This window comes from Macrosteles quadrilineatus, unplaced genomic scaffold (assembly GCF_028750875.1).
Source record: "Macrosteles quadrilineatus isolate MER2022 unplaced genomic scaffold, UCM_ALF_1.0 Scaffold_2__2_contigs__length_208266976, whole genome shotgun sequence".
Taxonomy (NCBI): domain Eukaryota; kingdom Metazoa; phylum Arthropoda; class Insecta; order Hemiptera; family Cicadellidae; genus Macrosteles; species Macrosteles quadrilineatus.
The window spans coordinates 133,964,896-133,985,124 of NW_026542595.1; the positions used below are offsets into that span (position 1 = coordinate 133,964,896).

The 20,229-nt window shown below is 33.5% G+C and overlaps 2 protein-coding genes across 16 annotated transcripts in view; one reads left to right on the forward strand and one right to left on the reverse strand.

Annotated features, from left to right (window-relative positions):
- LOC128987974 (calcium uptake protein 1 homolog, mitochondrial) overlaps nt 1-20,229 on the reverse strand; it is a 51,089-nt gene that overhangs the window by 5,461 nt on the left and 25,399 nt on the right. For all 15 annotated transcript variants that reach the window (XR_008490306.1, XR_008490307.1, XR_008490305.1 and 12 more), the window contains 6 exons: nt 12,760-12,874; nt 2,773-2,933; nt 2,263-2,379; nt 1,569-1,693; nt 1,195-1,322; nt 256-345 (listed from right to left, as the gene is read on the reverse strand). Coding sequence is in view for 7 of the 15 variants with exons in the window: in XM_054409133.1 (XP_054265108.1) it covers nt 256-345; nt 1,195-1,322; nt 1,569-1,693; nt 2,263-2,379; nt 2,773-2,933; nt 12,760-12,874 (736 nt within the window). In the remaining 8 variants the exon portion in view is untranslated. The remainder of the gene's footprint in view (nt 1-255; nt 346-1,194; nt 1,323-1,568; nt 1,694-2,262; nt 2,380-2,772; nt 2,934-12,759; nt 12,875-20,229) is intronic.
- Nucleotides 4,427-11,924, forward strand: LOC128987976 (carbohydrate sulfotransferase 11-like). Its single transcript, XM_054409136.1, has 6 exons — nt 4,427-4,573; nt 5,567-5,733; nt 6,632-6,839; nt 7,457-7,670; nt 8,252-8,423; nt 9,135-11,924. Exons 2-6 carry the CDS (start codon nt 5,569-5,571, stop codon nt 9,372-9,374), a joined length of 999 nt encoding a protein of 332 aa, XP_054265111.1. The 5' UTR covers nt 4,427-4,573; nt 5,567-5,568; the 3' UTR covers nt 9,375-11,924.

Below are 20,229 nucleotides of genomic sequence, written 5' to 3' on the forward strand. Positions count from 1 at the left end.
AGTTTTCAATCACGTATATTTAGAAGAGATCTTTCTTAATCATGTTTATAGCACAGATTTTTATCCTTGTGTTTATCTTCGGGGATTGATGAGAAGTCCACAAGGACAAAATATTTTAAGCTCGCTGAAAATTTGTGTATGTATAACAAGCTTGACTCTAGATTTATCAGACATCAAACTAAATTCCATCAGTTAAAAATCATACATTTGATAAACCTAATAAGTATATGATTCAACAAACTCTTATCCACTTACTGTTCTCATCAAAGATGGTGAAGACGACGTTGATAACATGATCGCTCAGATCAACGTGTGCTACAGTCTTGGCCACATGCTTCAGAGTAGCTAAAAACAGAAATAGATTGTGAAAACTTGATCATTGGAATTGAAAATGCCTATGGGAAGTATATATATATATACATTTATGTTTTTTATTAAGGATATCAGAAACTTATGTAAGAAGATCCAAAAAAAATATCTAGTTAAAAATGTGTTGGACCATTGTACCATGCGACCAGCATTTGTCATAAAACTTAGGGCAATAGGCATTGAGTGGCAAAAGATTACATGAAATGCCTGTCATGGAAGATACTCCACCTTAATTTAGCATTTGACCTATTTCATAATACAATTTTTGAAGTTAGTCAACAATTTGATCTAATATTTCTAAATTGTAAAATCTTCAATAAAGTCAATTTAAATTCTCATTCTACATTTTAAAAATAACAGTCAAAATACATTTTTATTACCTTATCTTATCATCTAGTGCTGGTAAGCTATATATTAGCGACAGCAAATGATTTAAATAAACCTAAAAATGTGGGCTTTAAAAATTGTAGTCCGTTATAAAATAGATTATTGAAAAAAATACATTATTAATCAAAACATAAATTAAATAATTTATAAATGAAATATAATTAAGATGAGGTAGGCAAACATCTGAATCAAGAGAAGTATACAATGAGAAGGGTTACAATATTACCAAAAAATGGCAAGAAAACATGAAAGAGGACATGGTGCTGAAAAAAAAATATTTTCAGCAAGCAGAAGAAGAGGATTTTTATTTAGAGAAACGAGGATGGAAACACTGAAGAACACATTAGGGAAATTGGAGCTACTAAATTGATGAAGATGAAGAAAATTAATAGTAATTGATCTATTGCTAACCACGCAAACATTACAATCTAAGCTGACCTTGATCTATGGATGCACCCGCGATGTGGTAGAACGTCAGGGCTGTGTCCACGTCATTGATGTTGTTGAGAAAGTGGAAAAACTTGAGGTAGTCGTCTCTGCTGATACCTTGGGCGTTCTCTCGAAATCTGTGGAAAAAGCTATTGTAAATTAAGGATTTTGGAAAAATGGGAATTACCTAGACATGAACTTCAGAACGATCATATAAAATAATATTTACTTTGAATCTCTGGTCCAAGACTAAAAGCTCAAGTAAAACATACAGCCCTGTTAGAGTAAAGAAAACCCCAATTATAAAAATTAAAAAAATCATACATACATGTATTTTGTTTAAAAAGTCTTGAGATTGATAATGACTACAATTTAATACTTACGTTTTCTTTACTCGTTTCAGCATTCTTGCTTTCTTCTTCGGTGCGTAGCCAGCATATGCCAATAGAAGTTCAGTAAAGTCGCCTTCTGAGATGTTTCCATTCTCATCTGGGTTCTTGCGTTGAAACTAGAAAACACATGGCACAGTTTGATAATCAAATTATAAAAAGTAAAAACTTTATTCAAGCTTTGAAGTAAAATAGAACAGAGGAATGTGTCATGCAGTTGGTTGTAATGTGACTATAATTATTTTAAACTATTGTAGAAACTGATATGATTAAAGAACATATATTCCATTTGAATCTGATTTATACAGTATTTAGGGAAGTGATAGAAGTTTTAAATTTATACTTAAAGTCCTTAATAGTAAGATAGGTTTAAACTGCTGCAGCAAATGTAACAACAACAAAGTATCTCTAGATTAACCTAATTCTGAACACAAAATAATTTATGAGTGATACTTTTAAGCGTCTATTATGAGCTCACACTAAAATACTAATACAACTTAGAAATTCAAATTCTTCATTTCTATGTTTCAAACTGCAAAATGTACTGTTCCGTATATTATTTTCTTTAGTAACCAGAATATTTGTAGCTAAACATGTACGCCCCTGGAAACCAGGATATAAAGCATTTGAGCTCTGGAATATTAGCTGAAAACGACCAAATGAAAATCGCTTTAAGTACACCACTAACCTCCAAACTAAGGATTTCTTTTTGCAGCTGAGCCTGGAATTCTAGGAACTTCTCTATGGTCAGCTTTTGGGTCATGTTTGGACCAAAAAAGTAAGTGGTCAGAGCTGAATTCACTCCCTGAAACAATGTAAATATAAAAATTCTAATTTAAATTGTTTGGCATAACACTTTATACTATTTTAACTGCTTAAATTTCACTTGAGAAGGAATAAGAATTATAAATCATATACACTGAGGAAGACTTTTATGTTTTATTAAACTAATAAATTTTCCAATATTTTAGGGTTGCTGAATCGTTCTTCATAAAGACATGTAGCTTTAAATTGGTTCAAAACTGGACCCAGCAGTCAGTTATTGTTACGGGGTAATTAATGGGCTAAAGGACTAAACTAGTCTTATTCGGCAACAAAGCTCCACAAGACACACTCTTAATTCTGCTCAAAATGACTGCCATTCTAATAACAAGTACAAGATTGTGTCATTTCTTAGTGTCATCTGCAGAAGACTTACCTTGAAGGTGTTTCCAGTGTTTGCGTGGTCACGGTGACGACTGCCAATGCTTGTTTGTTGCCGTATCAGCGTTGCAACCTTCTCAAACTCTTCTGAGTCCACGTCACCGTCGCCGTTCAGGTCAAACATGCGGAAAGCGATCTCAAAATGTCTACGAGAAGCTGTGAAAAGAAGGTAATTTTTATTTTATTTATTTATTTTACATATAAGGCTATGGTAATGTAATATATTTCTATGTAGTAACAGTTCTGTTTAATTATTTATTCTCTTTTAGCGAATTTCCCATATAGGGAATAAGCTATTACCGTAGTACTCATGGTAAGACCTGGACCCGAGACCGATCTAATTTTTCATTTTGAGGTCCCTAGAGGCCAAAAACACCATCCGTTCAAATTCATATATATATATATATTTATATATATATATATATGTGTCCGTTAGCGCGATAACTCGAGCAAAAATTATCCGATTTTGATGAAATTTGGTACAAACGTGTAAACCTACGTTTATTCGAACGAGTTCGCGATCCAGCATAATCGGACCATGGGAACAGGGGTTTATGGGGGGTTTTATGGGGTAAAAATGTGTTTTTCCCATTTTTTACCCTAAAAACAAAAAATTTTGCAATTTCTTTCTAAACCGTTTTGTAGAGCTTAAAAAAAGAAATAATTTAGTATATTGAAGCGCTGTTGTATGCCTAACGGTCACGGAGAAAATTAAAAAATAGTTTAATTTAAAATTCCCATGTTATTCTTATGGAGAAAATAAAAATTGTTGTAGTTTACTTGTTTATGGATATATATTGATAAAATTTGGCAAATTTATTTATTTCATCCCATACTATTCACGTATGATCAAAAAACACATTTTACCTTCCCCGTAGCAGCAAACCTAAGCACTTGTTAAATCTAATGTTATTTAAATAGGGAATAAATATGTCTTATTTATGGAAATATTTGAGTAAAAATATAATCAGACGAGTTGAAATTCGCTTAGTCTGCAGGTTTGCTGCGGCGGGGGTATTATTTATCTATATTAGACAAATTTTACCACATATTTCCCTCACTTGGAATTGTAATGAAAGATGATATAGAATTTTATATGAAGAAAAATGTTAAGATAAGGAGAATATAGTATTTTAGTCAGCTGATATTTAAAGCGATGACGAGATTTTGCTGACTGGACACATTTAAAAAAGAATAAACAAACAAAAAGTAGAAGATTCTTTTGATAAAACAAACTATATTTATACATGTACAATCATTAACATACTAGTATTTAGTTTTCATTAAATATACCATAAAAGCTTAACTTACACTTTTATTACGTAACTTTTTCTAAATTGCCAGAGTAGAAGATTTTATTGTGAATTTTAGCTATTAAAACAATTCCACCTCCCTCCCCCTTTATCTAAACCTGAGTATACCCGTGTTAAATATAATAATAAAAACCTTTGTAGTAATCAAGCTATTTTTGAACAAATAATAACTCAAATTCCCCTAAAACATCTGCAGAATAACTATACAAACTGTCAAGATTTGACAAACAGTAAATGTGGCCAAGTTCTCAGATTGTCTACCAGAGTGTGCTGAAGTAGGTGAATATATGGGTGGAAAATAAGGGGGTGAGAGGGAGTCGGAGGATAGGAGGGTGGTTTATTGATCATTGTCAGTAGCATCCACACTTAGCCCTAGCCTAGCCTAGCATCTCACCCGTAGGACTAGAACACATGTGAAATCCCTTCAAACTATGATCCTCTACACGTAGAAATACACTTTCACATTCCTATTTTTATGTTATGGTGAGTCATATTACATTTTCATTCATTGATTTGAGAACTGACCAAATTTAATGTTTTGGTGGTCAACAATCTTTTTCATGTTTGCCACAAAAAGTATTTTGTAAAGGTTTCATCAATTGAGATACACAAATTATTTAATAATTTAATAATTGGCATTGACTCTTAAAATTTACTGGACTTTGAGCAACATTCCCCAGTAAGGTAGTGGTTTTTATTTTTCATTGTATTCATTACGAAGATAAAATTTGTAATTCAATTTATTTTTTATTTAAGTAACATTGGCAAAAACATTCAAAAATTAACCTATACAAGACGGTTTTAAACAATCAAGACAAAGACAAAAATACACGGCCCTGATTTTTCACCTTGTTCTGATTTTTTATCCGAGGACGGAATTATATTCCAGATCCCAAAACGTGAAAATGTTTTTAACTAATCCTGAAGGAAAATATCCGCAATAATCTCTTTTAAATAAGAAAGAGATCATGTCATTACGACCATAAAAAATGTGTTTCTTAGTGTTTACTAACATTCTTATACCTAATTAATTAATGAACATGGCTAGTACAACTACATGTAGAAATAAATCAAATAATTGTAAAATTTTGCAAAATTTACCACAGCACAGGAAACCTTGAGCATAGAAGTGAGTGAGGCGTTTATTATTATTTTAAAGTTCTTGTAAAACTAAAAAATATCACTTTTAATAAAAACATTCTAAGGTTCTTTTCTTATTAGAAAAGTTTAAAATCAACCAATTAGACCCCAAAAAATAATTGATTAATTTTAGTCCTTTAAGGTTAAAATTAATCAATTTTTTAAGGGGTCAGTAGAAAGAATATATTTTGTTTTATCGTTTGATCTTTTTATTTATTCTGCGCTTGCAGTATTTTGTCCACAAAACATCTTATTGACTCTTCAGAAATATTTTCACTGTGGAAATCGAGTCAGTGATTTTAAGCCACGTGTACAAACAACAGTTACATGTTACAGGGATGGTAGTTAGATCTCGAAGATGTTTCCAGTTGAGCGCATTCTTCAAGTTTGTCCTTTTCTTCAGTTTCACAATAGTCTATTGCTACTTTGCCTACATTACACTACCCTCTACCAAACCGACCAGACCAACGATCACGTTCGCCACACGAAACAGGACTAAACATGTAAGATTGATAGAAAACTAGAGTTGAAATCGATAAAAGTATGAATCTGTATTGAGGTTAAGTTAACAGATGTTGAAGTTAATATAAAGATGATAGACTAACATTACACTATGTTACATTATAATATGTAAAATTATTCTTTGTAACATTATACTATGGGGAAGTAGCTATTATTGTAGGTGACACGGTAAGACCTGGAGCCGGGACTGATATACTTTTTCATTTTGATGTCCCCAGAGGCCAAAAACATTATTCTACCAGTTTTTAATAATTTTTATGTATAGCCTATATATATACGTCCGTGACGTACATATAACGTATGTGGACGTAACTTGAGTAATTTTTGTCCAATTTTGATTAAATTAGGTTTTAAGATGTAAGGCGGGATAAACTTGAATGAATTCCTGCAGGTTTGCTGTGGCGGGGTATTATTATATGTAACACTATTCTATGTTACATTTTACTATGTTACATAATACAACGTAACATTATTAAAATAAAGACCATCTTAGTCTTGCATTTTAAATTGTATAGCCTCCCTATTATGCTTACTGCGACTCTTCGATCTGTTAATTCCTAATCCATTTCTCACTTTACTCTTAATGGCTTTAAAACATATCATTTCTCCAGCTTGTAATCTGCTGTACTAGTGTAAAAATGAGCAAAACAGTGAGTGAACTCCTGTTCTGAAAATTCTGAGACTAGATAGTAAAAATATAGGCCTATGGATAGATTTAAAGAGGTTAACTTGCAAAATCTTTTCTATAAATAAAATGCATTTTGGAAAACACTACTTTCCAAATACCCAACAACTAGAACAACTTTAAAAAGTAACAATGTTAACAAGTTTTACGTTTCAACCACTGACATAACTGAAACATTGTTTATGCACATTTAGGTGAAGGAGCAAGACAGATATGATTGGACACTGGTAGAGCGAGATTTGAACGATCGTCGCCTCACACTTCAGGAGGCGTGCCTTAATGCGTGGCCCCGACTACCACCAAACGCCTGGGAGTTTGTGATTGATGCTCACCATAACCTCGTCTGGTGCAATGTGTTTAAAGCTGCGAGCTCCTCTTGGATGCACAACTTCAACCTTCTCGGTACTCTCATCAACTACAAATGTCTGTTACATATTGGAAGGTGGACAGAGGAGTTTTAAATAGAACTCAGGAATGATTTTGAGACGAATTGTGTGATGCATTTTTGGTTTAACTGTTTAACCGATTGAAAATATTGGTGTCCTTAAAAAAACAAGTTTGTTTGTTATCACTGAATGTTCTGGAATGGCGACTTTAAGATAAGGACAAAAGCTGGTTTTTTACAAGTCTTGCTTTTAATCGGAATTGTATAATAACAATTGGCTGGGACATAACTATTTTTCAAGACCTAAAACAGGTTAAAGCTTATCTAGTGAATGGGAAATATTAACACAGAAGACACTCAAAAATCAGTACTGTTATGTACGCCGTACAACCAATCCAGATTTCCTTGAGGAAATTCTGCACGGATACATCAATATAAACTACAGTATTTAGCATAAAAGCATATTATAGGGCAGTATTTCCATTAACTCACTGACACTTTTTAACACTAATACCCTTTTTACAAAATTTGTTTTATGTAGCCTACATGTTTTAAAACACTAGCAATTATCTATTAATTTATCAATTAAAAAGCGCTACTAGTAAGTTTGATATCGCATGTAACTTCTTGACAGGAGGATTCGCTGAGAACTTTCTCAGAGTTTCGCACAAGAACCCGATAACTCTGATGAGGTCTCGGTTCCCTCGACCCTCCGTGTCACAGCTGCTTGCGTCATGGCCGACCTCACTGTCGTTCCTCATCGCACGAGACCCCCTTCACCGACTGTTGTCTGCGTATCGCAACAAGATCGAACGAGTTCACTCCCAGTACTACAAGCGACTTGCAAGGTACACAATTTCAAACACTTCCGAGTTCACTCAGATGTAGATTTGTAGTAAGAACACACAATTATGATAATATTGCCCAACGGTCTATGAGAAAGTTCTCCAATCACTCCTAGTTAGATGGACCTAATCATCAACAAAAATTATCAAATAAAAACAGCTCATCCTGAATTTATCTCACATACAATTATGTTTTCTAATAGCTTAGTAGCAGTCCAGCAGATTCCCCCCTCTACATTACATATAGCTCAATAAATCAGATATACAATCTGATCTGTTGGTTTTTAAGCTGCTAAATAGCTTATGACTTCCACATCAATTTGTAGCATAATGCTCAGACAAGCCTTGTTGTGCTGTGTGTGATTAGTAATTATTATTGTTCATCTAATCTCTTAAAATATTTAAGTTTTGGTATGAACTCTGCCTACATTTTTGTGACACAGTCGCCAACAACTACACTGACACTGTTCATTGCGGCACTGAGTTGGTATTAATTGCACACATTTTGTATCAACTATTAGTTTGTATGATTAAGACTGAGTAAACTAGTAATAATAGTACATTTGAGCATCCTTGGTTTGCAGAGCAATCATTGTTAGATTCAGAGGCAAACTTCCTAAGGAGGATCACATTGGACCAACATTTGAGGAGTTTGTTCGCTACGTTACCGAGTCACACGGCCGTGCGGATGAACATTGGGCTCCGATCTACCAGTTTTGTACTCCCTGTTCCCTAAACTTCACTGTTATTGCCAAGGTAAGTTTATTGTTCAATGATTGTCAACCCTTTGTAATAGGTTAGTCAGTTGTATTATTTAGTGTTTGACGGGAACATCAGAAAAACTGTTTTTCCCTGGCTTTCTTTGTGCCAGATCAGAATTATTTAAGTTTAACCATAAAATCAAAAACAGTTTTGTAAAAAATTAAGTGTTTTGGCCACTAATACATGCTTTCGAAGTGTTTGATTGGTTTTTCAGTTGTCGGGCCACTCAAGTTATAAAAACAACCGGTGCAACCATTACTTCAGCTACTGTCCAAATATAGTGACCACTACACAGTTTCTTACAATACAACTTTCAGACAATATAATCTTTTGGATTGCAAAGGTTCACCATTGGACGAGTTTTAAACCCTCATTAGTGAGTACGTCAATGATATTTTTGCAAAGTACATAAAACCAATTTTAAGATACCTGGACAGACATTCCATTTATATGGATCAGCAGGAGCAAATTTTTTATTCAAATGGAATAGGTATAGTAAAATGAGCCACTCATAGAGTAAGCTTCCTTAAAAATTACATTTTCTCTCTTACTTTTTTTAGACTACAAACATTTTGAGGTTAAAAAGTTGGTGTAGACAACAGGAATCAGTGACATCAGCACATTTGTTCAACTATGTTTAATTTAAACTGGTTGGAAATGTTAAAGTGATAAAATATCTAGTTATATCCATTCAACTTTTTCCAGATGGAGACTCTTTCTCGAGACCAACAATACATAATCAACAAGGCAGGCATATCGGACATCCTGACGCCCGGGAGGATGCAAGCGCAGAACCGAGCGAACGAGGGACCTCGCACGTCGGAACTTGTAGCAAAGTACTATAGCAAGCTGAACAGAGAGCTGGTACATAGGCTGGTCCACATGTACACAATGGACTTCGAAATGTTCGGCTACAACTCCAGCCAGTATTACGACATGGTCTGATAAAACTGGATTTCACCCTGAAGTAGACATCCCATCTTAATGGACCTGCTGTAGCCAAGTTTTACTTTCTTCCCCTACAGCATATTGTTTTTGTAAACATTTTTGAGTTTGAGTTTTGGGTGGATATATCCATTTTAGGTCCCCCTGAAGCCAAAAAAGCGGTTTTTGGGGTGATATATTTGGTCTGTCTGTGTGGATGTGTACAGAGGTACATATCACACCTTTGGGTATAATTTTAATTTAGATTTTTAATGGCAATTTTCCCAAACAAACACATAAAACAACGGAAAAATCTGAAAAATATGATAATAAACGTAAATCAAATAAAATAAAAGAAAAATATATGGTATATCATTTTAAAATTTATTTTAAGTTTGCATTTTGTGGACAATATCTACATTGACAACTAAATGGGTATTGAAAAAAAATATTCAAGGAAGGGTAAATGAGCTAAATGTATTTGAGAATCGTAGACAAAATGTTCAACCTAGAGAATGTGAAAACAGTAAAATTTAATTTAAAAATAATTAGTTAAGGTAGGCTACATTTTATAATATGATTTGTATAATTTTTAATCGCATATTCTTACATTGGTTTAGAATACAGTATTTTTGTAGGCCTACTTTGAAAACTGTTAAGTCAATTATATACTACTCCTCAATTAATTACTATGTTAATGTTAGCAATTTATTCATATTTATATAGTTTTAGTAAGAATTCACAAGTTTGATTTTTAGAATCATGAAGTTGATTTTTAACAATTAATGCACATAAGTGTATTCGTGCAAGCACAAACAAAAGAAGATTGCAGAATTGATGACGTAAAATCATTACTTGATTCAAGCCAAAGATCTTTAAAGATTTTGATTTAAAGGTCTGTGATCTATAGCACAACGGTAATAATTAATTGAACGTGTTATTAAGCAATAATTTGAAAACAATTTGTTTTCGACTGTACTTTTGTCAATTTAATTTAGCAAGTATATAGGAAGGAAAAACTTACTACCATTTACTATTATTAATTTAAACTTACAGAACCCCCCCCCCCCCCACCAATTTAAGAGACTATACCAACAACCAAATGGAACACAACAAAAAAACAGATTGTCAAAGGAACATAAATGAGAGTACGAAACGAAAAGTAAAATATAACAGTTAAAAAGGCAATAAACCCATTTATCGTGATGTAAATTAAGTGTAACCATATTTATAATTTAAATACAACAACACTGGCGACTTTGAATTGTAACAGAAGCACAGCAAGCGTTTGGAAGTGGTTGAAAATTATGAGAATCAATAATTCCTCGGAAAAGGGGGTTCTGGTAAAGGCCTACCAGTTGTTTATATTATTAATCTCTTGATATTGTTAGAATACTGTAGTAGTAACCAAATATTGTTGTTTAGCAAATAAGATAAACATTATTGTTGTGTTGATGTCCATTTTTATATAGACATAGTTAAGTAACAATGTAAACACATTCAAATGACTCCATAGAATAGTCTCGCTCCATTTTGCACACACAAATGCCTTGCAATTCAATGTTAATTAATTATGGCTGTGATTACGTTAAATAGGCTTATGGATGGTGACGTAAGATCAATTTATTAAGGTCATCGTTTGATATAAAATAGTTTTTTTTTTATTTAATTTATATTGTACATTGTTAAAAAATAGGACACAATTTTAATGCTAAGGGTTTTGTTTGTTATAATTTTTATATGGTTATTATAAATTATAAAAAGTGTATAAAAATAGGTAAATGAAAAGCCTTAATGTACAACTATCAAATTGTTATATAAGCAGAAAACAGGTTACCCGGGAGGCTTGTAATAGTGTTATATTTTGGATAACATGTTTGTTAAATAATTGTTAGAAACTAAACAATATTTATCCAACAATTCAAATTTTAGAAATATAAGTTATTCTTTGACGGAATGTTTAAATAGTTACTGATTTCCTAAAAACTTCTGCAGTTTCACTTTTTTACTAAAAACATTGCTCATAACAACTTCTAAAAGTATTTACAACAAGTCTTTATGAGTGAGGACAAGGGCCGGATTTAGCGTTTTAACTTTTAATGCTCCAACAATTTTTCCGCCCCTAAATCTAGTTAAATTTACTTTCCTACAAACCTTTATTAAAAACTGTACTAGTATCAGGCTAATGCAATTTTATCATTGTAAGCTTTTTGAAGAATTTACTTGGTTCTGGCCTTTACAAAATGCCGTCTTACAGATAACGAAAAATATTTAGGCTGTTATAATACAATACATGGTAAGACTGCTGTAGTAATATTTTTCTTTCACTTATTTTAACAAATCAAAGGTTGATTTGTACTAACATTACTCAAAAAATTCAACTTTTTAGTTATTTTACACTAAATATTATTGTGAAATATTAATTTTTAATTAATTTGTTATCAATGGGTAATTAAAGATAGTTTACGTATATTGTGACAAAGAGTATGGTTAGATTTATTAAAACTATTTAAAGAATAAGACAAATTCACTTATATGCTTTTCAATTTTGTTTTATTATAATAGGCCTATCATTAAACCCAAGAGTAATTAATGTTGTTACTTTTTGTTATTAAATAAAATTTGTTTTTATGACTATTTCAATTTTGAATCCTTACCGAATCTTACATTATGGAGTATTTATCAATATTTCCTTTAAGTGCAGCAATGCATTTAAGGCACTTATGCCAACAGATGCATGTACAGTGTACATCCAATTTTCATCCCATTATACCTGCTGTTACCCTCCCACAATGAAATAAACACTCAATCCAACAACGTTTAGTTCTTAAAACAAGAAAAGTGTGATAAAACTTATGTTGATAAATTCTAAGAATTACCTGCAAAGCATTTCCCACAACTTTACAAAACGGAGCTGATGGTAATTTTTACAAACAATCGTGTGTTGATTTTAAACAAACCTCTTTATTGTGAGGGTTTGGGCCCCAAGAGTGAATTCATTTATTAACTCTTTACCGATGAGTACATTTACCTATTTTTACTGTGCTCTCCCATCATCTCATGAACTTGAACTAAGTTCTTATAAAACTAGTTTAAGTTTATCGCGAACACTGGAAACAAACAATCAAGAAAGTAAAAATTTTGCAAAACCGATTAATGTGAGGTGCAACTTATGAAGATTCCACCCATCTCCTTGTCAGAGACACACACAAAAAATACTCTTAAAGGTATTATAGTTGTTAACCACTAAACATTTGGTAAAATAACATGTTTGTTACCCATATATATTTAGAGGTTTGCACAGTTTTCCTTTAAAAGCGTTTATGATTCATTCATGCAAAATGCCACTGGCCTATATAGTAACAAAAAATACACATGACAATCAAAATATAACAAAAAAACTTACTCGATAAAACGGTGAGAAGAAATATGTAATCGGAGAACGTGATCAAACCAGAACTGCCTAACTTGTAGAATATGCTGTCTTCATCTAGCGCCAACTCCAGCTTCATGTGTACGTTCTGACACAAAGACAAAAGTTAGTTGAATGTTCAAAGAGCATAGTTCTAAATAGTTGGAGGTTTAAATAATCATGATATTAAGTCATGGTAATTCAACTAACATAATGTAAACTGTAGCTCGTAAACAAAATTTAAGCGGTTTAAGGGGTTAAGCGTAATCTTTATATCAGCTAATTAGCTGTTGTTTCAAAGTTAAGTTGAGGTGGAGGGGATCGAATCGCTTCCCCTCAAACTGCCTACATTTTGTGAGCAGAGTATAACAACACTACTCATTGATAATTATATACGGTAGACTCTCAATCAAATATTCGTTAAGAAAATCTACAGATTAATTGAGCATCTTTATTAAGCTAGCCTATATATCACCCAAGCCTCAGTAGTTTAGCAACTTAATAGATTAGGTTAATCTAGGCGAGATAGGTATAATTGATAATACTAAAAATAATTTAAAAAAATTATCCAGCCTCATAAATATACTACTAAAAACACAAGTAAAAGAGTGTTTTTAAAAACAGAATGTATTATCAAATCAAATCAACAAGTTTTAATAGTTTGAACACTTTTAGCCTTATGTTTTACAATCGGACATTACAGATAGGTTTAAAATGTTTCTTGCAGTTTAAAATCTTGATTTTATCCACTTTATATAAATTATTAACACTTACATTTCTAGTAAGAAAATACATCAGTACCTAAAGCAAATAGGGACATCGGAAAGACAAAAATAGGAACAAAACTGGAATCACTTTTATCATGCATTTAGCTCATGCATTAAGTTTATAATCCTAAGCTATTTACACAAAATTCCTAAATGGTCTTGACCAAACACAAAAACAACATCTGTCCGATATTATATCACAGGTTCTCTGCGGAACTGTATCCTAAATCACTATTTAGAGACGGGTAGGCAAACCAGGCAAGTCGTAAACAAAATATGCATGAAAATATGAGTTACAAGTCAGGAATGATTTAATTAATTTTGTTGTCTTACTGCAGCACTGCAAAAATAACTGTTCAATACATGTGTTGCGGGTTTAAAGCAGCTCTTTTTCCCTTGGGAGTAAAAAGCATTTTTAGTTCCTATGGAGTAAAAGTCAGCTGGTGTTAACTCAGTTGTTGATTTTGACTGTAGGCAACCGCATAATAAGTTGAGAAAGTATGTATCGATTGTTCCAATCGGTTGTAGCTTATTGCTTACTTGTCAATAGTTTGATATATCGATAGTATAATGAATACTAACACAATTGTAATAGACAGTTGCTTGTTGGGTTGGTACTGCAGGGGTGCCCATCCCCCACTACGCCCCCCCCCAATTGAGCAACAGCCCCCCCCCCCCCACCATAAATGATGTACACAACAAATGAGAAACATTATTCCCCCACCCAGCACTATTTTTAAAACTATAAAAGAAGTTTTATAATTTTTTTAGATATTTAAAATTCAAACCCAGTTAATCTATATGAAGATATGAATAAAGTTATAGGTTTGTCTGTACATTGCTCAGAATTATACATATTTTGGGTTATTTATGTTTTATACATTGAAGAAGTTGAAACAAGTCTTATCTCAATTTATGTCCGTCTGTCACGGCCCAGAAGGCATTTTATGCAGCCTACTCTAAAGAAAACTAGAGTACCGATTATGATTCTAATGGTTTAATTGTATCCACAGGATTGGCGAGAGAGTCCTTATAGCCATTAAAATATGGCCTCACTATTTTGGAAATAAAATAACGGACGATCAAAAACACAATTTTGTGTGATTTTTCTAGTTTATTTTCTCCATGTTTACTACATACATCAATAATTTATGAAATACTAATAATCTGTTAAGATAATTTCAAAATTACGAACAGCTGTTTTGATAAAGATTCCTTTTCCTAGCTGTCACTGATATGTTTAAATAAATGTTGTTGACAAATACTGTGTAGGCCCTAACCATTTCCGATCACGTTTGTAACCATTTACGATCACGTTTGTAAGCAAATCCAAAACCAAGTGAGATTAATAGTCGTGTGTGATTTGGCTTACATAACGGGTTTGATTTATCACGGGTACTAATATGTAACTGTAAATTAAATTAAATAACTAGAGCCATCATCCAGGTCGGGAACCGGAGATTCTGTGTGTATCAGGTTGTACTTGAATTTTGATTACAGGGAAAAGACCGTGAATCAGTGTTGTACAGGACTGGAAAACTTATCTTTCTATATAAATAAAATTAGAGTTTTATAAGTCACCACAATTTAAGGAATTTTTTATTGCCAGAATATCCATATAGCGTTCGTAACCTCTGCTTAACGAATTGTCAGCGTCTTTTCTCGATATAACAATCCCCTCTCCCTCCCTTTTGAAACATCACAGCTCCTTTGGTGAAAATGAAATGGAAACAACGCTTGCGCCAACAATCGTCTGCTCCGTTTTACACTTCTGTCTGATGTGCGCTATGTTACAACAGATGTCAGATACAACAGCTGGGGAATGATGACGATATAATGCTTAGTAAACTGTGATTGAGTGATTTTCAACCATGGTAACTTTAGTAAGGCTGTGATTGGCCAATGAGTAGGCCTAAATATGGCGACTTGTTGAATTTGTGTATGAATTGAAGAGAAACCTATTAAAGAACAAAGAAAAAGAATAACAAGATTGTTCTCGTTACATTCTTTTTTAAGAGTGTTTTAATTATCTCTAAATATAATTTTACACTTTTTTATTACTTATCTATCAATTCCTATGCTGTGATACAGCACCTATCGGTAGCCTATCTGTCTATCATGAGCAGAACCTTATAACACTTTCTAAAGGTTCCTTTAATATTTACGTTATTTATAGCAATGCAATGTTTGGCTAGTGATTAGTTGAGTTTGAGTTAGCTATAATTTTAAACGTTGCCGTTTGGACAACTGAACCAAGATAAATGATTTGAAATTTACAATAACGAGGTGTAAGCCCGTCCTACGTACGGGAATTCAGTAGTCAGTTAAAACCGTGTACAATTCAGATCAGCTAGTTTACACATATAAAGACAAAGTTTCTTGCAGTTTTAATGTGAAAAATAATCTTGTAAACAAATGTTGTGTGACCAAATATGTTTTTATTCCATCATAGGCCTATACGATATGCATTTTAAATCAGACAATTTTACAATAAAACAGCAATTCTGCAATGTTTACGATGTGAAAAGCGTTGAAGTGAGATTTGCAGCCGATTCGCACAGACGCACACTGATACACTGATTATAAGTAGCCTACAGTAGAGAGAGTAATAGTCAATTGAGAAGTGTATAGACCTAGTCAACGATACCGCCTTCCATAGCATACCTGCCTCTTCCATAATTATTATCACCACAATACAACTACTATACACAATTTCCAGTAGGTCTGAATAGAAACGACCTAGAATAAAACGATAATATCCAATAAAATTCACAGTACACATAATTTAACTTTGGTGTCCTAAAATCAAAACTAATCGTCACACCTATCCTTTAAATCAATTTCACTGCATTAATTGCTAAATAAATAAGTGTAAACAAAGAAAAGTAAAAACAATAACAGTTTGTTTTGAAACAGCTGTTTGGTTCAAATAACATTCATTTGAAAAAAGAACTGGTCACATGTAGCAGGAATATAAAAAGTAAACACGCTAGTAAAGCTAATGACGTAATTGTCAATGTTTATTATCCATACCGTTATCAGTTCTATCCTTGATAATTACCCACCCTTATTGAATAAATGTACATCGTAATTTCCCATATTAGTTAATTTAAACTACAATATATTCATGGTTGAAATAAAAGTGATATTTTCACGTTTGGGGGCGCTGATATAGGCGGTCCAAACGTAACCACAACTTCGTAATATATTTTGGATTGTCATCACGTTGAACACTGTTGCAATTACCTTTAGCCACCCCCCCCCCATTTGAATTTTTTGAGCCCCCCCCCCCCAAGAATTTCAATGACGCAGTCTGCGTCACAGCCCCCCCCTTGTGGGCACCCCTGGGTACTGTATTAGCAAAATTGAAAATAAGTTGGAAGTCGTTTTGAGAGGTTATCTTTACATGAAAAGTATTTTTGTTTTCTAACTTGAGTTTGTTAATGTTGTAATATGAAAAAACATATAGTTCATCACAAGGGGGAAAAGGGTCTTTTCAACCTTTACTCATTTTCTGTTGAGCTCAGGTTGATAAGATTCACTTTACGCCCTAGTGATGATATATACTATTTCTATCAGTACTAAGACCAACTGATGCTTTGGATAAATGCTTAAATTGAAAGCTCATAAACTAAAGACAGCTGGGTCCAATTTCAAAGCAGCAAAAGTCAAAAGCTTTCCTCAGGATTGAAAATCTCTTTACAAAAAGACAACCTCCAAAAGTTAAAGAGACAAATCATTCAAAGAACTTGCTAACCATTTCAAATCACGTACCAGATTTAGCCAATCTTTAAGACAAATTAGTAATTATTTCACCTGTCAAATAAAGAAGTTTTATATTGATTAACAATTTTTATCTTAGGAATAAAATGTTACCAACTGAATTATTTGTAAATACAATACAAAAACAATCTCCAGATGATCTTAATAATAACTAAATAAATATTAAAGAACAACAAACATATGACATCTTCTCTTCCCTTTTTTTAAAGACATGTTCTTCTTGGTGGATTTATTTGTCTACCAAATGAGGAAAAACAATTAGGCTCAGTTCCAGGGTCATCAGATGTTTTGGGTTGTAGTTGTCTTAGCATTACCCCGTTGCGACGTAACATGCCTTCGTTTGTCTTAACTGTGTATGATCTTGGAGCTACTTTATTAACTATCTTCCCATCTTCTCTCCTATCAGGAATATACACGTTGCATCCAATAGTGAATTGCTTTTCATCTCTCACTCCATGCCGTTTATTGAAGTAATCTGCTTGAGTTGCTCTATATAGTTTGTCCAATTCTCTAAATGTCTTGTGATCTACCATTTTAGGCTTGAGATCTTTCGTCAATGACGGTAGTCAGGTTCTTAGTCTTCTTCCCATCAACAATTCCGAAGGGCTGTACCCTGATGGACCTGGTGTTGACCTGTACTCCAGTAATGCAAGAGTGGGGTCTTTGTTCTTTGTAAGCATCTTTTTAAGCGTTTGGACTGCTCTTTCAGCTTCACCGTTTGCCTGATGGTGTAAGGGACTACAACAAATAGCTTTAAACCCAAAATCGGCTGCAAAGGCTCTCCATTCTGAGCTTGTAAACTGTGAGCCAGAATCAGAAATTACGATTTCAGGGATCCCATATCGAGCAAAACAGGCTTTCATCTTCTTGATTAGTTCATCTACAGTCATTGTGGACACATTTATCATTTCCAAGTACCGTGAATAATAGTCCACAACAGCCAATTCTTTGCCATGGATAGTCAGGAGTGTCTGATTGAATCATTTTTTCTGACTTTTGGTTTTGGTGTTTAGCACAAGTGTCACAATTTTCAATCAAGTTATGTATCTCTGTTGTAATTCCTGGCCAAAACACAGATTGTTTCGCTCGGAGGACTGTGCGTGTAGACCCGAAATGACCATCGTACAGTTTATTAATGATATCTTTTCTAAGTTCAAATGGGATAATAATTCTTTCTTTATAACATATCAAGTCTTCTATTATAGATAGGTCGTCTTTAAAGGTATACCACTTTCTCATACTCTCTGGCACATCCTTCTTATATTTAGGCCATCCATTTTCTGTGTATTTCACCAACATCTGACATTCTTCACACAGGATCTGGGCATTCTTTATTTGTTCCAATCTTGACTGTGTTGCTGGAAAGTTTAAAGATATTACCTTAATGTGTGCCTCTACCTCTTTTGTGAACTCATCTGTAGAATCTGGGATCGGCGCTCGGCTTAATGTGTCTGCTGTAAACATTTCTTTTCCGGGAATGTGTTTGATGGAGTAGTCAAATTTCATCAATCGCATTTTGAATCTCTGAATCCTAGCTGGTATTGTGTCTAGGTCTTTGCTTCCAAGGAGCGAAACTAATGGTTTGTGGTCTGTTAGGATTCTAAATTTTTTTCCGACTAAAAACTTAGAAAACTTTTCTGCGGCCCATGCACATGCAAGAGCTTCCTTTTCTATCTGGGCATATCGTCTTTCACAGTCCTGTAAGGTCCTTGAAGCAAACATCACTACTTTGGGAGATTTATCTTCAACCTGAAGTAACATTGCACCCAATCCATATGCTGATGAATCGGCTATAACAATAGCTTCAGCATTTACATCATACTTAGTTAAAGATATTGATTCATTGACGGTCTGTATAATGTCTGAAAGGGCTTCTTGATGTTGACTTGTCCAACAAAATTGTCTATTCTTTCTAGTAAGCTCACGGAATGATTCAGTTTTATCAGCTAAGTTTGGAATGAACTTGTTCAGTTGATTCAACATACCATTTAATCGTCGAACTCCCGCAATATCTTTAGGAGGGGGAAGTTCCTCGAGTGCTCGTATACGATCAGGATCGACCTTGATACCATCACAGTCGATCAGGTTTCCAAGAAACTTCACAGATGTTTGGGAAATAGAACATTTTTCTTTGTTCAGTACAACCTTTGCTTTTTTTAAGCGATCTAATACTTGAGTGAGCCGGTAATCATGCTCCTCTTGTGTTCGGCCATGTATAAGTATGTCATCCATGTGACATAATACCCCATCGATACCATTTAAAAGTTTAAACAACTGTGTAGTGAAAAACTCTGGTGCGCTTGTAATGCCAAAGGGTAATCTCTTGAAATAAAATCTTCCGAATGGAGTAATAAAAGAAGTTAGTTTAGCTGTGTCAGGTGATATTTTTATCTGCCAAAACCCTGACTGGGCATCTAGTTTTGAAAATATTTTAGAGCGCCCAATTTGCCCTAGTGTTTCTTCTACATCTGGTAGTATTATCTTTGGCCGTTTAACATTCCTATTAAGTTCAGTGTAATCAACACACAAACGTAGACTACCATTGGGCTTGAGTACTGGTACTACTGGTGCACACCAGTCAGTTGGAGACTCTACTTTTTCTATCACTCCTAAGTCCAACATTCTGTTCAATTCTGTCTCCACTTTTGAACGTAAAGGAATTGATATGTTTCTTGGAGCTCGAACCGAGTGCGGTTGAGCGTTTTCGTTCAATTCAATCTTATATTCTCCTGGAATGCTACCCAGACCAATGAAAAGCTCAGGGTGGCTAGTTAATACAGAGTCTAAGGTAATTGAGTTAAGTCCTGCAGTATCAGGTTTTCTGAGGGTTATGAGATTTAAAGATTTAATCGCAGGAATTCCAAGTAAAGGTTCATTTAATCCTGCAACAACATACACATTTTCTTTTACCATT

Bases quoted from the DNA above. Each gene is read 5' to 3' on its own strand.
- LOC128987976 (XM_054409136.1), top strand. From the start codon at position 5,569: ATGGTAGTTAGATCTCGAAGATGTTTCCAGTTGAGCGCATTCTTCAAG. The intron at 7,671-8,251 runs GTACACAATTTC...CTTGGTTTGCAG, and splicing joins TACTACAAGCGACTTGCAAG to AGCAATCATTGTTAGATTCA. The intron at 8,424-9,134 runs GTAAGTTTATTG...AACTTTTTCCAG, and splicing joins ACTTCACTGTTATTGCCAAG to ATGGAGACTCTTTCTCGAGA.